Genomic DNA, 15,209 nt, shown 5'->3' with positions numbered 1-15,209 from the left:
GAAGACAAAAGATAAGCACAAAGCATTTGAGACAAGGCAGGGTTGACTCTCAAGATGGCCCTCCCTTTTCTACCTCTGCTCTGATTATCCCCCTCCCTCTTCCTGATTCCTGGGCCACTTTTTGTTTGTTTTGAGAGACAGAGCCTGACCTTATATCCAGACTGGCTTTGAACTCATGCTCTCCCTGTCTCCCTCTCTTGAGATTACAGGCATGCACTGCCACACCTCCCTTTCCCATCCAGACCTCACATCTGACAAGAAGTGCTTCCTGGTTAGCTACAGAAGCCCAAGGGTACTACCAACTGCTTTCCTAACTCCTACCCATTCCCTCTCCACATTGCCTGTGTCAAAAGTCCCTAGTTCTGGGGCTGGAGAGCTGGCTCAGCAGTGAAGAGCTCAGACTGTTCTTACAGAGGACCTGAGAGAAGCTTGCTGGTGTCTCTATAGGCAGGCAGCTTTTATTCCAGAGCTCATGAAGGCCTGGTTCATTCAAACGTCCTCCTGTACCCTTTCCCCTTCCTATGCTTTAAGCAGAACAGCAGAGGCGGTCCACCAGCACCTAACGGTTCCCAGACTGATTAACAGCACAGCAATGCATTCTGGTCTCCTCCATCTTCTTTGGTTTGTGGACACCCTCAGCTGCCTGCATTTGTGAGTAGAGTAAGGGTAAAGAGAAAGGGGAGAAGGATGATTTTCTAATCCACCCACCCCATCCTATCTACCTCTGAATCCTGGGTGGTTTCATTCAGCGCTTTACCTGCTTGTGAATGTCACACATCCTATCACTGCGCATTCTTACACCCAGTACGCCCTGAACCTTGGGTATGTCCGAGTCAGACAATGCTAGGCAATGCAGAGCCTCATTCCCAGAGACTGTACCACTTCTTCTCCTTCCCCTTCCCCTTCTCCTTCTTCTCTTCCTCCTTTTTTTCCCCCTGGCTGAGACTGAATCCAGGCCTGGCACATGCTGAGGCACATGCCTGGCACAGTGTACCGCTCACCTGTACCCCAGTCACTAGACCGTTTGGAAGCCACTACAAAGCAGTGGTTCAGCCATCCCATTAGTCACCAGCTCCTTACTTGAGTAAGAGATGAAAGTGAGACACAAAGGATATGGCTTCCCACAGGAAAAAAGAGGCAGAAACCGTGAAATTACAGAACCAAGACTGGAAAAGCCCCAAGAGGAGTTCCATTAGATCCATACAATCTATACATTTTCAGTTTTTTTGTTTATAAATTATGAGTCTTCACAAGGTCACTATTTCCAGTTCTCCTGAAGAATCAGGAGACCAGGAATACAATAGCATGCCCATATTCCCTATGAGAAAAATGTCAGAATCAAGGAGCAGCTGCCTGCTGTGGATGGGCATGAGTCTGCTGTCTCTGTCACTCACTCCTAGGTCATGTATGTATACTGGACACCTGTTGCCTGCTTACCCACAGAGGTCAGAAAGGGGCATCAGATTCCCCCAGAACTGGAACTACGGATGGTTGTTAGCTGCCATGTGTGTGCTGGGAATTGAACCTGGGTCCTCTGCAAGAGCAGTCAGTGCTCTTAACCCCTGAGTCATCTCTACAGCCCCTACTACTGTTTTGTTTTATACAGTTTTGATATATAGCCTAAGCTGGCCATGAATTTGTGATCCTCCTGTCTCTGCCTCCCCAGTGATGGGATTACAGGCATGTATCATTGTGCTCAGCCTGGTTCTTGTTGAAAATTCTCTAAACAAAGGCCAGGTGTGGTGTCAGTGCTACATAGTGAGACCCTGTCTCAAACAAACAAACAAATAATTTTAAAAAATCTTTAAATTAGTATTGTCCAATAGAACTTTCTTCAGTATTAGAAATACTCTAAATTTTCCGGGCATGGTGGTACATACCTTTAGTCCCAGCACTCAGAAGGCAGAGGCAGGTGGATCTCTGTGACTTCAAGGCCAGCCTGATCACCATAGTGAGTTCCAGGCCAGCTGGGGCTACAGGGAGACCCTGTCTCAAAAAAAAAAAGGAAATATTCTAAAGTCTTTTTTTGTTTTTTTTAAATAGAGTCTATGTAGCCCTGGTTGACCTGGAAACCACTATGTAGATCAGACTGCCTCAATTTCACAGAGATCTGCCTGCCTCTGCCTCCTAAGTGCTGAGATTGAAGGTCTGTGCCACCATGTCTTTACCAACTGAGCCTAAATTATTAAAAAATTTATTTCAGGGGGCTGGAGAGAAGGCTCAGCAGTTAAGAACACAGATTGTTCTTGCGGAAGACCCGGGTTTGAATCCCAGCACCCACATGGTAGCTAATAACTGTCCGTAATTCCAGTTCCAGGGCATCTGACAACCTCTTCTGTCCTCTGCGGGCATTGCACAACACGGGTGCACTTACCTACGTGCAGGCAATACGCTCATTAAAAAAAAAATTATTCTAGTTTTATTTATGTGTATATGTGTAGGGGTGCTTGTGGAGCCATGCTGTGGAGGCCAGAAGAGGGCACTGGATCTCCCTGGAGTTACGGGAAGTTGTGAGCTTCGCATCCACAGGTGGCCAGCAAGCCAGCATTCATTCATTCATTCTTTTTTTTTTTCTTATTGAGACAGGGTCTCCCTGCAGCCTTGGAACTTGCTATGTAAACCAGGCTGCCCTCAGCCTCTCAGAGATCCACCTGCCTCTGACTCCCAAGTGCTGGGATTAAAGGCGTGAACCACCATGCCTGGCTAGCAGCCTACATTCTTAACTGCTGAGCCATCTCTCTAGCACCTGTCAATATTCTACATCTGCTCTGCCTCTGGCCTGCTTCTGCCACACCCAGTTCTACTGAACATGGGGAATGTGGCTAGTTCCTCTGAGAAAATAGATTGTTACTTTTTTTTTTTCTTCCTTTTGAGACTGGGTCTTGTTTTGTGGCCCAGGCTGGTTTTAAACCCTCTATCCTCCTGATTAACCTCCTGAGTGCTGGAGTTACAGGCATACACTGCAATGTCTGGTTAAAGCTTTTGTTTGGTTTTGCAGTGTTGGGATTGTAGCCCACAGTCTTGCATATGCTGGGCAAATGCTCTATGACTGAGCTATATTACATCCCTGGGGGGGGGATTTAATTTGGGTAGCAGTATAGCTCACCAGTAGAGCATGAGGCCCTAGATTCAGTCCCCCACATGGGGGTGGGGGGACTTCTTAAATTTTAATTTAAATAGGCCACTGTGGCTGGTTGATCCCATTTTAAATAATACAGTTCTAAGTATTGTGACCCAGATAAGGCCAATGACTCATTCACACAAAAAGTGGCACTATCAGGACTCCAGCTCTGAGGCAATGTCTGATTCTTTTAAAACAATTTATTGTTGCTGGGTGTGGTAGTACATGCCTTCAAATCCTAGCACTCAGGAGGCAGAGGCAGGCAAATCTCTGTGAGTTTGAGGCCAGCCTTATCTACATAGTGAGACTGTATCTCAATAATAATAATAATAATAATAATTATTATTATTATTATTATGGCAGTATTGAGGATTGAGCCTAGGACTCACAGACACTAGACAAACTCTCTACCACTAAGCTACATCCTCAGTTGGTCCTTTTTCAAAAGGAGGCACAAAATATTGGCACACTGGTTAGGGACCTGGATTCAGAAGGCTGAGGCTAGGCTGGGGGTGTGGTTCCATTGGTAGAGTGGTTGCCTAGCATGCATGAAGCCTTGGGTTCGATCATATGCGTCACATAAACTGGCATGGTGGCTGGCATATACTTGTAATCCAGCACTCAGAAGGTAGAGGCAGGAGGATCAGGAGTCTAAAGTTATTCTTAGCTATACACGGAATCAGAGACCACCCTGGGTTGTATGACACCCCATCTTAAAACAAACAAACAAAAAAACCCCAAAAAGTGGAATGAAAAAGGTTATAGGGTTTTTGTTTGTTTGGAGTGTGTATATGTATATGCATGTGTATGTACAGGTGTATGTGGAGGCCATCCACCTTTTATTTTTTTATTTATTAAATTACTATCTGTCTTTCTGTCTATCATCTATCTATCATCCATCTATCTATTCTCTCTCTCTCTCTCTCTCTCTGCCTGTCTGCAGACACTCTCAAAAGTCAGAGGCATCAGACACCCCTGGAGCTGTATGCCATGGTGTGTGTATGCAAGTCAGAATGATTCTCTGAATAGAGTTGGTTATCTTTCCATAATGTGGATCCTAGAGTTCGAACTCAGGTTGCCAGGCTTAGCAGCAAGCACCCCTTACCTGCGGAATCATCTCTCTAGCCCTAAATTGGTGTTTTGTTCTGTTTTTTTCTTTAAAAAACCAGATTATCAGAACCGGAGGAATGGTTCAGTGGTTAAGAGTACTGGCTGCTCTTGCAGAGAACCAGGGTTTGATTCTCAGTACCCACATGGTGGCTAACAACCATCTGTTAACTCTAGTTCCAGGGGAATCCAACGCTCTCTTCTGAGCTCTGTGGGCATTGCACTACACGGGTACGCTTACATATATGTAGGCAATACACTCATACACATAAAATAATAAAACTAATAAATAAAATATTTTTTTAAAGACTAGATTGTCTCTAACTAGGAGCTGCAACTTGCCAATTCCACTAAGGTTGGTTGGCCAGCAGGGTCCAGTGGAGCTATGATTTACAGTGCATGTTTTTTTATGTGGGTGCTGGGGCTTGAACTAGGGACCTTGTGCATGTATGGCAACCACTTTACCAACTGAGCTATTTTTCCTGAGGTTACAGTTTTGATGCTTTTATTTGGTGGAGGGGCATACTTTCTACATCAGAGGGATATAATTCTGCTTGCAATGGTCAATAGTATCTAGAATTAACAAGGAGACAAATCTCAGGGCATATCTGTGAGAGAGTTTCTATGAGGTGGGAAAACATAGTCTAACTGTGGGTGGCACTGTTCTATGGGCTCAGGTCCCAGGCTGAATAAAAAGGAGAAAGTGAGCTAAGTACTAGCATTCAACTCTTCTTCTGACTTCCAATGGATGCAGAGTGACCAGCTGCCTAGGATCTCAACTCTGCCTGTGAGAAAAATTCTCAAGGTGCTTCTGTTCCTCCTTTGTCCAAAGGATGCATAAAGTAACTGACACATTGCCTCTTGGTGTTTTATCTTGTATGGAATTTGACCTGGATACTTTGCTTGACGGATTTTTTTTTTGCTTGAGGCTAATTTCCCTAAACTCATAGGCGGGTTAGTTTTCTAACTTCTGAGCTCTGGCTCCTGTTTTTGGACTAAGAGTCTCCCTCTGATTCCTGGTTCTGTTCTTCCCACTCTTACTCCTGCCCTGTGTTTTTGCCACTGCCCAGTGTGTTCACCTTTGCTTCTACTCCACAGCTGCTCCAGGAGAGGAAATGGCACTATGGAGGACAGACAGGGATCAAAGCCTGATTTTCCTACACAGGGAGGGATGTGCTGACTGAGGCCTTCTCCCCAACTTGGCATTCAGGCTTAACTCTCACTTGTTTATTGGTTAGGATGGTAGCAAAAGTCTTGTGTCGCCCCAGCTGTGACCCAGGTATGACTTTGCTGGGTAGAGGCACAGCAAAGCAGCCCTTCCCACAGTCAAGTGCAGCTTTTCCCTGGGGGCTCCTTTGCCAGGTTCTCTGCAGCTTGGCCAAAAAACCGAATGGGACAAGAGGAAGGGCTTGGGATTCCAGCAGGGTTCAGAGGCCCCACAGAGAACATGTGAACTCTAGAAGGCCCTCAGGTGGGAATAGGCTCTAGGAATAGCCACTATTGGCTCTTCATTGGACATTGCCCCATTCCCCATGGCTGAGGCCTCTCCACCATCTGCTACCCCAGCTGGGCTTAGTCAGGGGGCTGAGAGCCTTGCTCAGCTCAGTGACTCAGCAAGACTTTGTCATAGTTAGCTAACCAAGCTAGGTTCCTGCCTTGTTCTGAGGCCAAGCCCCTGCTTCAGTTCCAGGATCTCATTTCATGTCCCTGACTACTCCCCTACCATACCATACAGTTGTGTTTTCTACCAAGACCACCTGCAAATTCTTTCAGAGCAGGTCCTGCTTTTACACCCCTGCCACTGTATCTGTGGCAAGTCTCAGACTCTAGTAGTTTACAAATGACGTGTAGAGTTCATGCTTTTTACGTCAATTGTCAGGACCCTCAAAAGACAGTGGTAAAGGATTGTGCCAACCTTCAGATGGTCCTGCCCAGCATCTCAGGTCTGGCCCCAAGTTTTGCCTACTAAAATCTCCCTCTGTCTCTGTCTCTCAGATCTGCCCCCAGTCAGCTCCCAAGTCTTGCCTGATTATAAGTGCTTCAAGTGTCAAGAAGTTTCTGCAAGAACCATAAACAGTTTTTACCATATTATTGGTAACAGAAGCTGGGTTCATCGTACAATTCAAAGTAGGGCTTGTGGGCTAGGGGCATAGCTCTGTGGTGATGTGTTTGTGCCAAACCCTGAGATTAATCCCCAGTACAGCAAATGCAAAACAGGGAGAGGCTCTCGATCCCAGTCTCTTTTCTTAGAAGGGTTCACTCCACCAGCCAGGCTGGCCTTGAGCTCATGGCAATCTTCCTACCTCAGCCTCTCAAATGCTGGGATGACAGGTATGAGTCACCATGTGTTCCTTTCTTTTTCCTTTTGGAAACAGGGTTTTGCTATGTAACCCTGGTTGACAGAATACTATGTAGCCCACACTAGCCTTGAACTCAAGGCAATCCTCCTGCTGTAGTGTTCCGAGTGATAGGAATATTGGTATACGCTACTATACTTGGCTTCATTCCTAATCTCTTAGCTCAAATGTAATATTGATGCATCAGCCAAAATCAATACGAGTCACAAATCACTCCATTTGAGACATCTTCAGGATTCCCTTCGAGTGGCTGGCACAGTGAATTTGAAACAGCCAGTGCCAGGTGGTCTTCAGGGAGCAGCAGGGACATGATCTGCAGGCCTGATAGTGACAGTCTCATTCCACCTCAGAGCTGCAGAATCAACCCACATTTTTACCAGATTCCCCAAGATTTGGGCACATGGCAAAGAATGGGAAGTGTAGGTGCACCACCTCAACCAGCTGGAGATTTAGAGGTGGCTGGGGATTTCCTCAGGCCATGTATCTCTGGGGATTTGGATTTATTGGTACAGGGTAGGGTCTACCACTGATTTTTTTTAATTAAAATATTTTTTTGAGACAGGCTCTTACTATGTAACCCTTGGAACTTCCTATGTAGACTAGGCTGTCCTCAAACTCACAGAGATCTGTCTGCCTCTGCCTCCCAAGTGCTGGGATTAAAGGCATGTGCCACCATGGCCAGCAGCGCCACTATTTTTAAAAGCTCTCACACTGACTCAAAAAAATTGAAAACCACTCTGAAGATGAAGGTAGGAGGATCAGCAGTTCAAGGCTGGCATGGGTTATATAGAGAGAAATAATCTAAAGGAATAAAGAGGCAGTAATCCCAGCATTTAGGAGGCAGAAGTTTGCAGCTTCACGCAAGCCTGAACTAGGTAGTAAGTTTCCAACCGGCTCAGGTACAGTGTGAGACCGTATCACAAGAACAAAACAGGGGCTAGAGAGATGGCTCAGTAGTTAAGAGCACTGGCTGCTCCTGCAGAGAGCCTGGGTTCAGTTCCCAGCACCCACATGGCAGCTAACAACCACTCACAACTCCAGTTCCAGGGGATCAGACAGCCTCTTCTGGCCTGAGGGCACTACGTGCACATGGTGCACACATACATGCAGGCAAAACACTCATACACATAACATAAAAATAAATTTAAAAAAAAGAACCAAACAATAAAGAGGAGCAGTAGGGGGCTGTCAGCCTGTTAGGTCCCACCATCCAGCACGACTCCGAACAGTGACTCACAGAAACTGAAAGTCACTGAGCCTTCCTTTGCTGGACTGTGAAGTGGCAGTAAAGTAACCGTGTCCTGAGGCTGCAGGTATTAGAGAAGGGAGGACATGTCTCTCACACGTCAACCAATCAGACTGCTCCTCAAGCACAGGGTCTCCAGTCCAAGGTGGTCCTGAACTCGATAATAGGCTGAGGATGATCAGGAATCCTGACCTTCCAACCGTCACCTGTGAGTGGGGAGGCAAGCCCATTCCAGCTATGATTACATTCCAGATTGAATGGTTCCTTTTCCTGTGGCTAAGTTTCAATTTCCCAAAGTCAACACTAAGTATGTAGACTACATTAACACTACCCAGCTGAAGCTAGCCTGGTGACTTCCCTCTTTCACTTTGTGACAAGCGCCCTTCTTGGGCTTATGAGGAAATAAACTTACTCCCACCACCCTGGAGCCGCCTCCTCATCTTCCTTCAAAATATACCTCCCAAGTGCTGAGATTACAAACCTGAAAGGCTCCACCCAGGGTGGGAATTTTATTCATTCCAGCCCCTCCCCTCAAGCTTGCCCAGCTTCAAGTAGCTCCTTTGTCCCCAACTCTGGACTTTTGGTGCAGGCAGGCCCATTGAAGAAGATGCTGATCTAGCCCTGTCACCAGACTGCCACCGACTGTGGGCTTAGGAAAAGGTGCATATTCAGTATGAGTGGGACTTTCTTCAGTGGAGCTCTCCTTTGCTGACCTCTCCTTCCACCCTGATGGTTCTGAGGATTGAACTCTGGTCATCATCAGGCTTGGTGGCAAGGGCCTTTACCTGCTGAGCCATCTCACTGGTTCCCTTGAGAAAATCTTTATGCCTGGTGTGGTGGTTCATACCTGTAATCCCAACACTCAGGAACTTGTGGCAGAAAGATTGGCACAAAATTGAAGTCAGCCTGGACTACACAGGGAGTACCAGCCTAGGCAAGGCTATAAAGTGAGACCCTGGGGAAAGAGGAGAGAGGGGAAGAGAATTCTTTCTTTTCTTTGAGACAAGGGGGTCTAACTATGTAGCCCTGCAGGGCTGGCCTGGAACTCACTATGGAGACCAGGTTGCCCTCAAACTCACAGAGATCCCCCTCTGCCTCCCAAGAACATACACCATCATGCCCAAAGAAAGAGAAAATCTTAACAGCAAGAGAGTCAGGAAAAGAAAATCTTAACCTGAGCTTCAGCCCAACTAGGCCGCTTTGTGGTAGGGGAGCAGCTTGGTGACCACCAGGTGCCAAGGAACTCTGCCAGCCCAGGATTCTGCTCCCCAGTTGCTCCAGTGAGTGCCAATCACTGGACATAAAAGTGGCCCAGGAGCCAGGATTCAAAACCTCTGATCAAGATCAAAGTTTTCTCTGCTAAACGTAATTTAGCTGGGATTCTTTTCCTTTTAAAATTTCTACTTGTGTGCCTGTCCCGTGTGTGGATGCCAATGGAAGCCAGAAGAGGGCTTCATGGCCCTGAGCCACCTGAAATGTGTGTGGGTGCTGGAAACCAAACTCAGGTTCTCTGGAAGAGAAACAAGCAGTCTTTTTTTTTTTTCTAACCTTTTTGAGAGAGGGTCTTCCTATAGCCCCAGCTGGCCTGGAACTCACAAGAGATCTGCCTGCCTCTGCCTCCCTGTGCATTAAAGGCATGCACCACCATGCCTGGCTGCAACAAGCAGTCTTAACCACCGAATCATCTCTCCAGCCTCACTGGTTTCTTTTGAGGAGTCTTATGTTGCCCAGGCTGGCCAAGAATTCCTGGGTTCTAACAGTCCTCCTGCCTTATCTACCAAGAAACTGGGACTACCGGCTCTGCTGCCACACCTAGCTTCTGGCTGAGACACTTAATCCTATTCACATTGCTTCCCAGGCCTTACCCAGGATCCAGAATGTCAAAGTTTTCCATGAGAGCAACTCTGCAACATCTGAGGCAAGCACCCTCACATAACAGCTCATACTTTGAACAATCTGTGCCACAAAATGTGTTAAGGACCTTCAATTAACTCATCTTATCAACCCAAGGAAGCTAAGGTCTTGTTCAGAGTCACACAGTTCTTGAAGGCTGGCCAGTCTTCATCCCTGAGTTATTGTGACAGGAGGCAGGATGATTAGACAAAAGTATCAGGGAGGCCAAACTGGACTTAAAGGACTTGGGTGGGGTTGGTTACTGCCCAGGAAATGGTGTGTCAATGGCAATTTAAAGGTAAACATTTTTGTGCCAGGCGTGGTGGTGCACGCCTTTGATCCCAGCATTCGGGAGGCAGGGGCTTTTTTTTTTTTTTTTTTGTCTTTTTGAGACAGGGTCTCCTTGTAGCCCCAGCTGTCCTAGAACTCACTATGTAGACTAGGCTGGCCTTGAATTTATAGAGATTCACCTGCCTTTGCCTCCCAAGTGCTAGGATTAAAGGCGTGTGCTTTTTTATAATGGGCCAGGGCCCAGCCTTTGCTCTACCACAACCTGGAGGTATGAGGGTTTGACACACACAGTAGGGAACTGAAGGTGGTGGCTGTCCTGCCCAACTGCCCCACCTCAGGGCAGGCTGGGTGCCTTGTGGGCCAAAGGCAGAGAAGCAGACAGGCGTTTCTGGGAGAACAAATTGGCACTTTATGTGATGGTCAGCCTCTCTTCCACAGCCAACGGGCCCACAGGCCAGCAGCAGAAGACATAAACTCGGGAGTGTTCTACTCCAAACACAACTCTAAGATCCTTAGACTCTCAGGCAGGTGGGTGTGAGCCTCATAATTTTCACTTCCCCCTCCCACAAAGACCCTTCTGCTCAGGAAACTGCCCCTTCTGGAAGTCAAGCCTCCTTACGGTCATCCTGCTGCTACTTCTGCAGTGATAAGCCAAAGTCCATGGTCGGCACAGCCCTGGACAAGGCAGTAGGAAACCTCCACAGTTAGCAGAGCTGGAGACTCAACGGGGACAAATCAAATGCTGGTTGTTCAAGAGAAAAAGGCAGAGCTGAGGCCCTTGGGGCATGAGGGTGAGTAAAGCCAAAAACAACCCAGCTCCAAGGTGAACTCAACAGATTCTATAAGGTTCCCTAAATGATTTTTGTTGTTTTTCTCTCTATTTTTGAGGTAGAGGCTTACACTGTAGTGCAGGCTAGCCTCAAACTTCTAGCATGCTTTCTGTCTCAGCTGCGCAAGGGCTGGGTTGGTTTACAGAAGTGAGCCAGGTTCCCTAATTTTTTAAAAATTTTGGTGGTGCTAGGGACCAACCACATGATAGATATGTGGTGCCACTGAATTATATCTCCTGGACCCCATTTTAAGAGATAGGGATCTATCTCCTGGACCCCATTTTTTCTGGGGAATCATTCATTTGGTACAGTGCCTGCCTAAAACGCATGCAACTCTAGGTTTCATCCCCAGCACTGACTAAAACTGGTAGTGGCATACACCTGTAATCCCAGCACTCGTTCAGGATGTAGAGGCAAGAGGATTAGAAGTTCAAGGTCATCTTTGGCTACAGACTGAATTCAAGGCCAGTTTGGGCAATAAGAAACCCCATCTCAGGGCTGGAGAGATGGCTCAGCAGTTAAGAACACTGATTGTTCTTGCACAACACTGAGTTCGAACCCCAGCACCCACATGGCAGCTAAGAACTGTCTGTAACTCCAGTCCCAGGGGATCTGACAGTCTCTCTGACCTCTGCAGGCATTGCACGATATGGGTGCACTTACCTACATGCAGGCAATACACCCATACACATAAAAATTTTTTTAAAAATTTAAAAAAAGGAACCCTGTCTCAGAAAAAAAAAAGAAGAGAAAAACCAACCAACCAACCAACTAGGCCAGGATTCCTGGGCTCAAGACAGCCTCTTGTTTCAGCCTCCAGAGCAACTAGGTATTCCTACTGGGCCTGACAAAACTCACCACCCTCCATCTTTGGTGGAACCCTGATGTCAGACTTGGGGGAACAGGGATGCTGGCAAGGTGGTTCAAAATACAGAAAATTCAAGAAAGTGAACCCTCCCAAAGCAAAGCCACCTTCCTTCCCTGTGATCAGGGTTTTACTGGCCCAGAAATAAGGTACTGGAAAGTAGATTAGACAGCCTTGTAGGACACAGACACCCACTACTGGCTTGGAGTCTGGGGGCCAGAGTCCTGTACTCACATCAGTCAGGGTAGCTGGCTGCTGCAGGCCTCAGGTCTGGAAACTCCCTCATTAATCCTAGGGATGACTTCCCGGTAGGGCTGGGCACGCAGGGGCGGAGCTTGAGTACTTAAAGGGCCATGGCAGTACTGTAGGCTAGTTTGGCTGCCGCTGAAGACACTAGTTTATCCCATGCGCAGGAATTTCTGCTCTAGCACTAGCTGGTAGGGCTGGATTGCAACTCAAGAGGGTTAGAGGGCCTGATAAGGGGTCAGATGGTGACTGAGTGTACCTCTGCCTCATGGGGCTCCAATTTTCCAACATGGTGAATACAATTCTGCCACTCTTTGTTAGGTGTGGTGCCACAAGCCTTTAATCTCAGCACTTGGGAGGCAGAGGCAGGCCAGCCTGCTCTACATAGCAAGTTTCAGGCCAGCTGAAGCTAGAGGGAGACCCTGTCTCAAAAAAGATCAACAAGTTTCCCTGGGCCTGCACCACCTGCAGCCTCTCTCCTGGGTAAGTCGATCCCCCAGCCTCATTCCCTCCCTCAGGGGTAAGTCAATCTCGCCCTATGCGCCTTGACTTCCCCAGCCTCATTCACCCTCCCATCTCGCCCCCCTCCCCGCATCCCTCCTCCTATCCTGGGTCCTGACCCATTCCTTCCTCTTGGCACCCCAGACACCTGGGGAACCACCACTGCTTCCTGATCCTTTGCATACAGACCAACCCAGTTCCTTCTTGAGGTCCCCAGGAGCCCTCTGGACCTGGTCCCGCCCTCCCCTCCTTCTGCTTCCCTGGGCTGCACAACCCTCCAGCCTCATTCCTGGACACCGGGACTGACCTCTTGGCTTCCTGATCCTTTGTATCTAGAACAACCCAGTTCCTCAGTGCAGTCCCCAGGAGCCCTTGGGACCTCTTCCCACCCCCATCTCCCTTTGCATCTCTGAGTGTCATGGCTACCAGCTGCCAGAGACCAGCATCTTTCCTGGCCCCGGCTCCTAGGCCAGTCCAACCCCCAAATTCCCTAAGGCCAAAATCTTTCCTGGAGGGATCCAGGGTGAAAGCCTGGTAGCATCTGATGCTCATCTGACTTGGGCCTCTGTGGGAACTTCTGAAGACAAAAGCAATCTGGCCACTCCAATATAAAATCAAAAGAGAGAACTGGAAGCTTAGAGGAACCAGCTCTTTGTGCCCAAAAAGTAAACTACAAAGGCACATAAAGTTTACAAAAAGAAGCAGGCCTAAACTTGAAGGCTTGAGTCTCACACAAGAATAAGAAACTACAAAAGGAATTCACGTCAAAATCACAGAAAAAAATAATAACATGAAAAACAAAAATAACATATCTCTACCAAATACCAATAACTCAAAAGAACAATTATAAAAACAATAAAAAGACTTCAGTGAATTTAAAGAACAAAGAAATCAAAGAACTTAAGGAAGATAGGGATAAACTTCTGAATGAATTCAGAAAAGAACTAAAGACTACTCAGGCGGAAATGAAGAAGGAACTGAATCACTCAGTAATCCAATTAGAAACGACAGGAGAAAGCCTTGCCAATAGGATGAATGAAATGGAAAACAGAATATCAAGACTTGAAGATAAAGTGGACAAACTAGAACACTCAAGCAAAGATTATGAAAAATTTAAGAAAGCACAAGAATGGAATATGCAGGAATCGTGTAACACCATAAAATACCAAACTTACGAATCATAGGCATATAGGAAGGAGAAGAATCCCAAGAAATGGCATGGACCAGATAGTCAACAGAATCATAGAAGAAAATTTCCCAAAATTAAAGAAAGATATGCCCATACAAATACAAGAAGCATATAGAACACCAAACAGACAGGACCAGAAAAGAAACTTTCCATGGCACATCATAGTAAAAACACTAAACATACAGAACAAAGAGACAATTCTGAAAGCTGAAAAAGATAAACAAGAAGTCACATCTAAAGGAAAACCCATTAGGATTACAGTTGACTTTTCAGTGCAAACTATGAAAGCCAGAAGAGACTGGACCAAAATATCCCCAGTTTTAAATGACCACAGATGCCAACCCAGATTACTATACCCAGCCAAAAAGTCTATTACAGTTGAAAAATCTTTCATGACATAACAGACTGAACTCCCCAGTTAAAAGACAAAGACTAGGTGAATGGATTAAGAAACAAAACCCACCTTTATGTTGTCTGTAAGAAACTCATCTCACTTTCAAGGACAGGCACTATCTTTTTTTTTTTTTTTTTTTGGTTTTTTTGAGAGAGGCTCTTCCTCACCCCCCAGCTGTCCTGGAATTTACTATGAAAAGCAGGCGGCCCTTCATCCAAAAAAGCCCCCCCTGCCTCTGCCTCCCGAGTGCTGGGACTAAAGGCGTGCACCACCACACCTGGCCTGACAGGCACTATCTTAAGGTGAAAGGATGGAAAAAAATATACCAAGTAAATGGTACTAAGAAAAAAAGCAGGCATTGCAATTCTAATATCTGACAAAATCAACTTTAAACTAAAACTAATTAGAAGAGATAAGGCCCACTTCATTCTGATCAAACGAACAATAAACCAAGAAGATACGACAATCATGAACATATATTCACCAAACTCTGGTGCACCCAACTTCATAAAAACAATACCACAGGACTTTAAGACCCAGATTAATCCTGACTCATTAATAGTAGGGGGACTTTAATACCCCACTGTCTTTATTAGATCAACAGAACGGGACAGAGAATCAACAGAGACATCTGAATTAAACAAAACCATATATCAAATGGACCTAACAGACATCTATCGAATATTTCACATAAACACCAAAGAATATACTTTCTACTCAGTGCCCCATGGAACTTTCTCCAAAATCAACCACACACTGGGGCACAAAGAAAGCCTCAACAAATACAAAAATATTTAAGTAATTGCATGCATTCTATCAGACCACAATGCAATAAAGCTTAAAATCAACAACAGAAGAAGCCCTAGTCACCACATGAACACATGGAAATAAAAACCACACACTCCTGAATGATGAATGTGTTAAAAGAGAAATTAAGAAAGAAATAAAAGTATTCCTGGAACTAAATGAAAAGGACAATACAACAAAACAAAACCTCTGGAACACTGAAATCTGTCCTTAGAGGGGAGTTTATAGCTCTAAGTGCCTATGTCAAAAAATGGGAAAGCACACAAATAAATGACTTAACATTGCAACTCAAGACACTTGAAAAGCAGCAACAAATGAAACCCAAACCCAGCAGTCAAGAAGAAATAATAAAAATCAGGGCA

General features: G+C 46.1%; 1 protein-coding gene across 3 annotated transcripts in view; it reads right to left on the bottom strand.

The window, feature by feature from the left end:
- The window catches only part of Mvp (major vault protein), a 28,801-nt gene extending 16,778 nt beyond the window's left edge, over positions 1-12,023 (bottom strand). For 2 of the 3 annotated variants that reach the window (XM_008823867.2, XM_029559058.1), the window contains exon 1: positions 11,945-12,018. In XM_008823867.2, coding sequence (XP_008822089.1) covers positions 11,945-11,946 — 2 coding nt within the window. In that variant the 5' untranslated portion in view covers positions 11,947-12,018. Of the gene's footprint in view, positions 1-8,678; positions 8,787-11,944 lie in introns of all 3 variants that reach the window. The other variant, XM_008823869.2, reaches the window with a different exon arrangement.
- Between the last annotated feature and the right edge of the window lie 3,186 nt (positions 12,024-15,209).

This window comes from Nannospalax galili, unplaced genomic scaffold (genome assembly GCF_000622305.1).
Source record: "Nannospalax galili isolate Female #2095 unplaced genomic scaffold, S.galili_v1.0 scaffold788, whole genome shotgun sequence".
Classification (NCBI taxonomy): domain Eukaryota; kingdom Metazoa; phylum Chordata; class Mammalia; order Rodentia; family Spalacidae; genus Nannospalax; species Nannospalax galili.
Note: the sequence above shows the minus strand (reverse complement) of the source record. Positions and strands in the feature narration are given on the sequence as shown.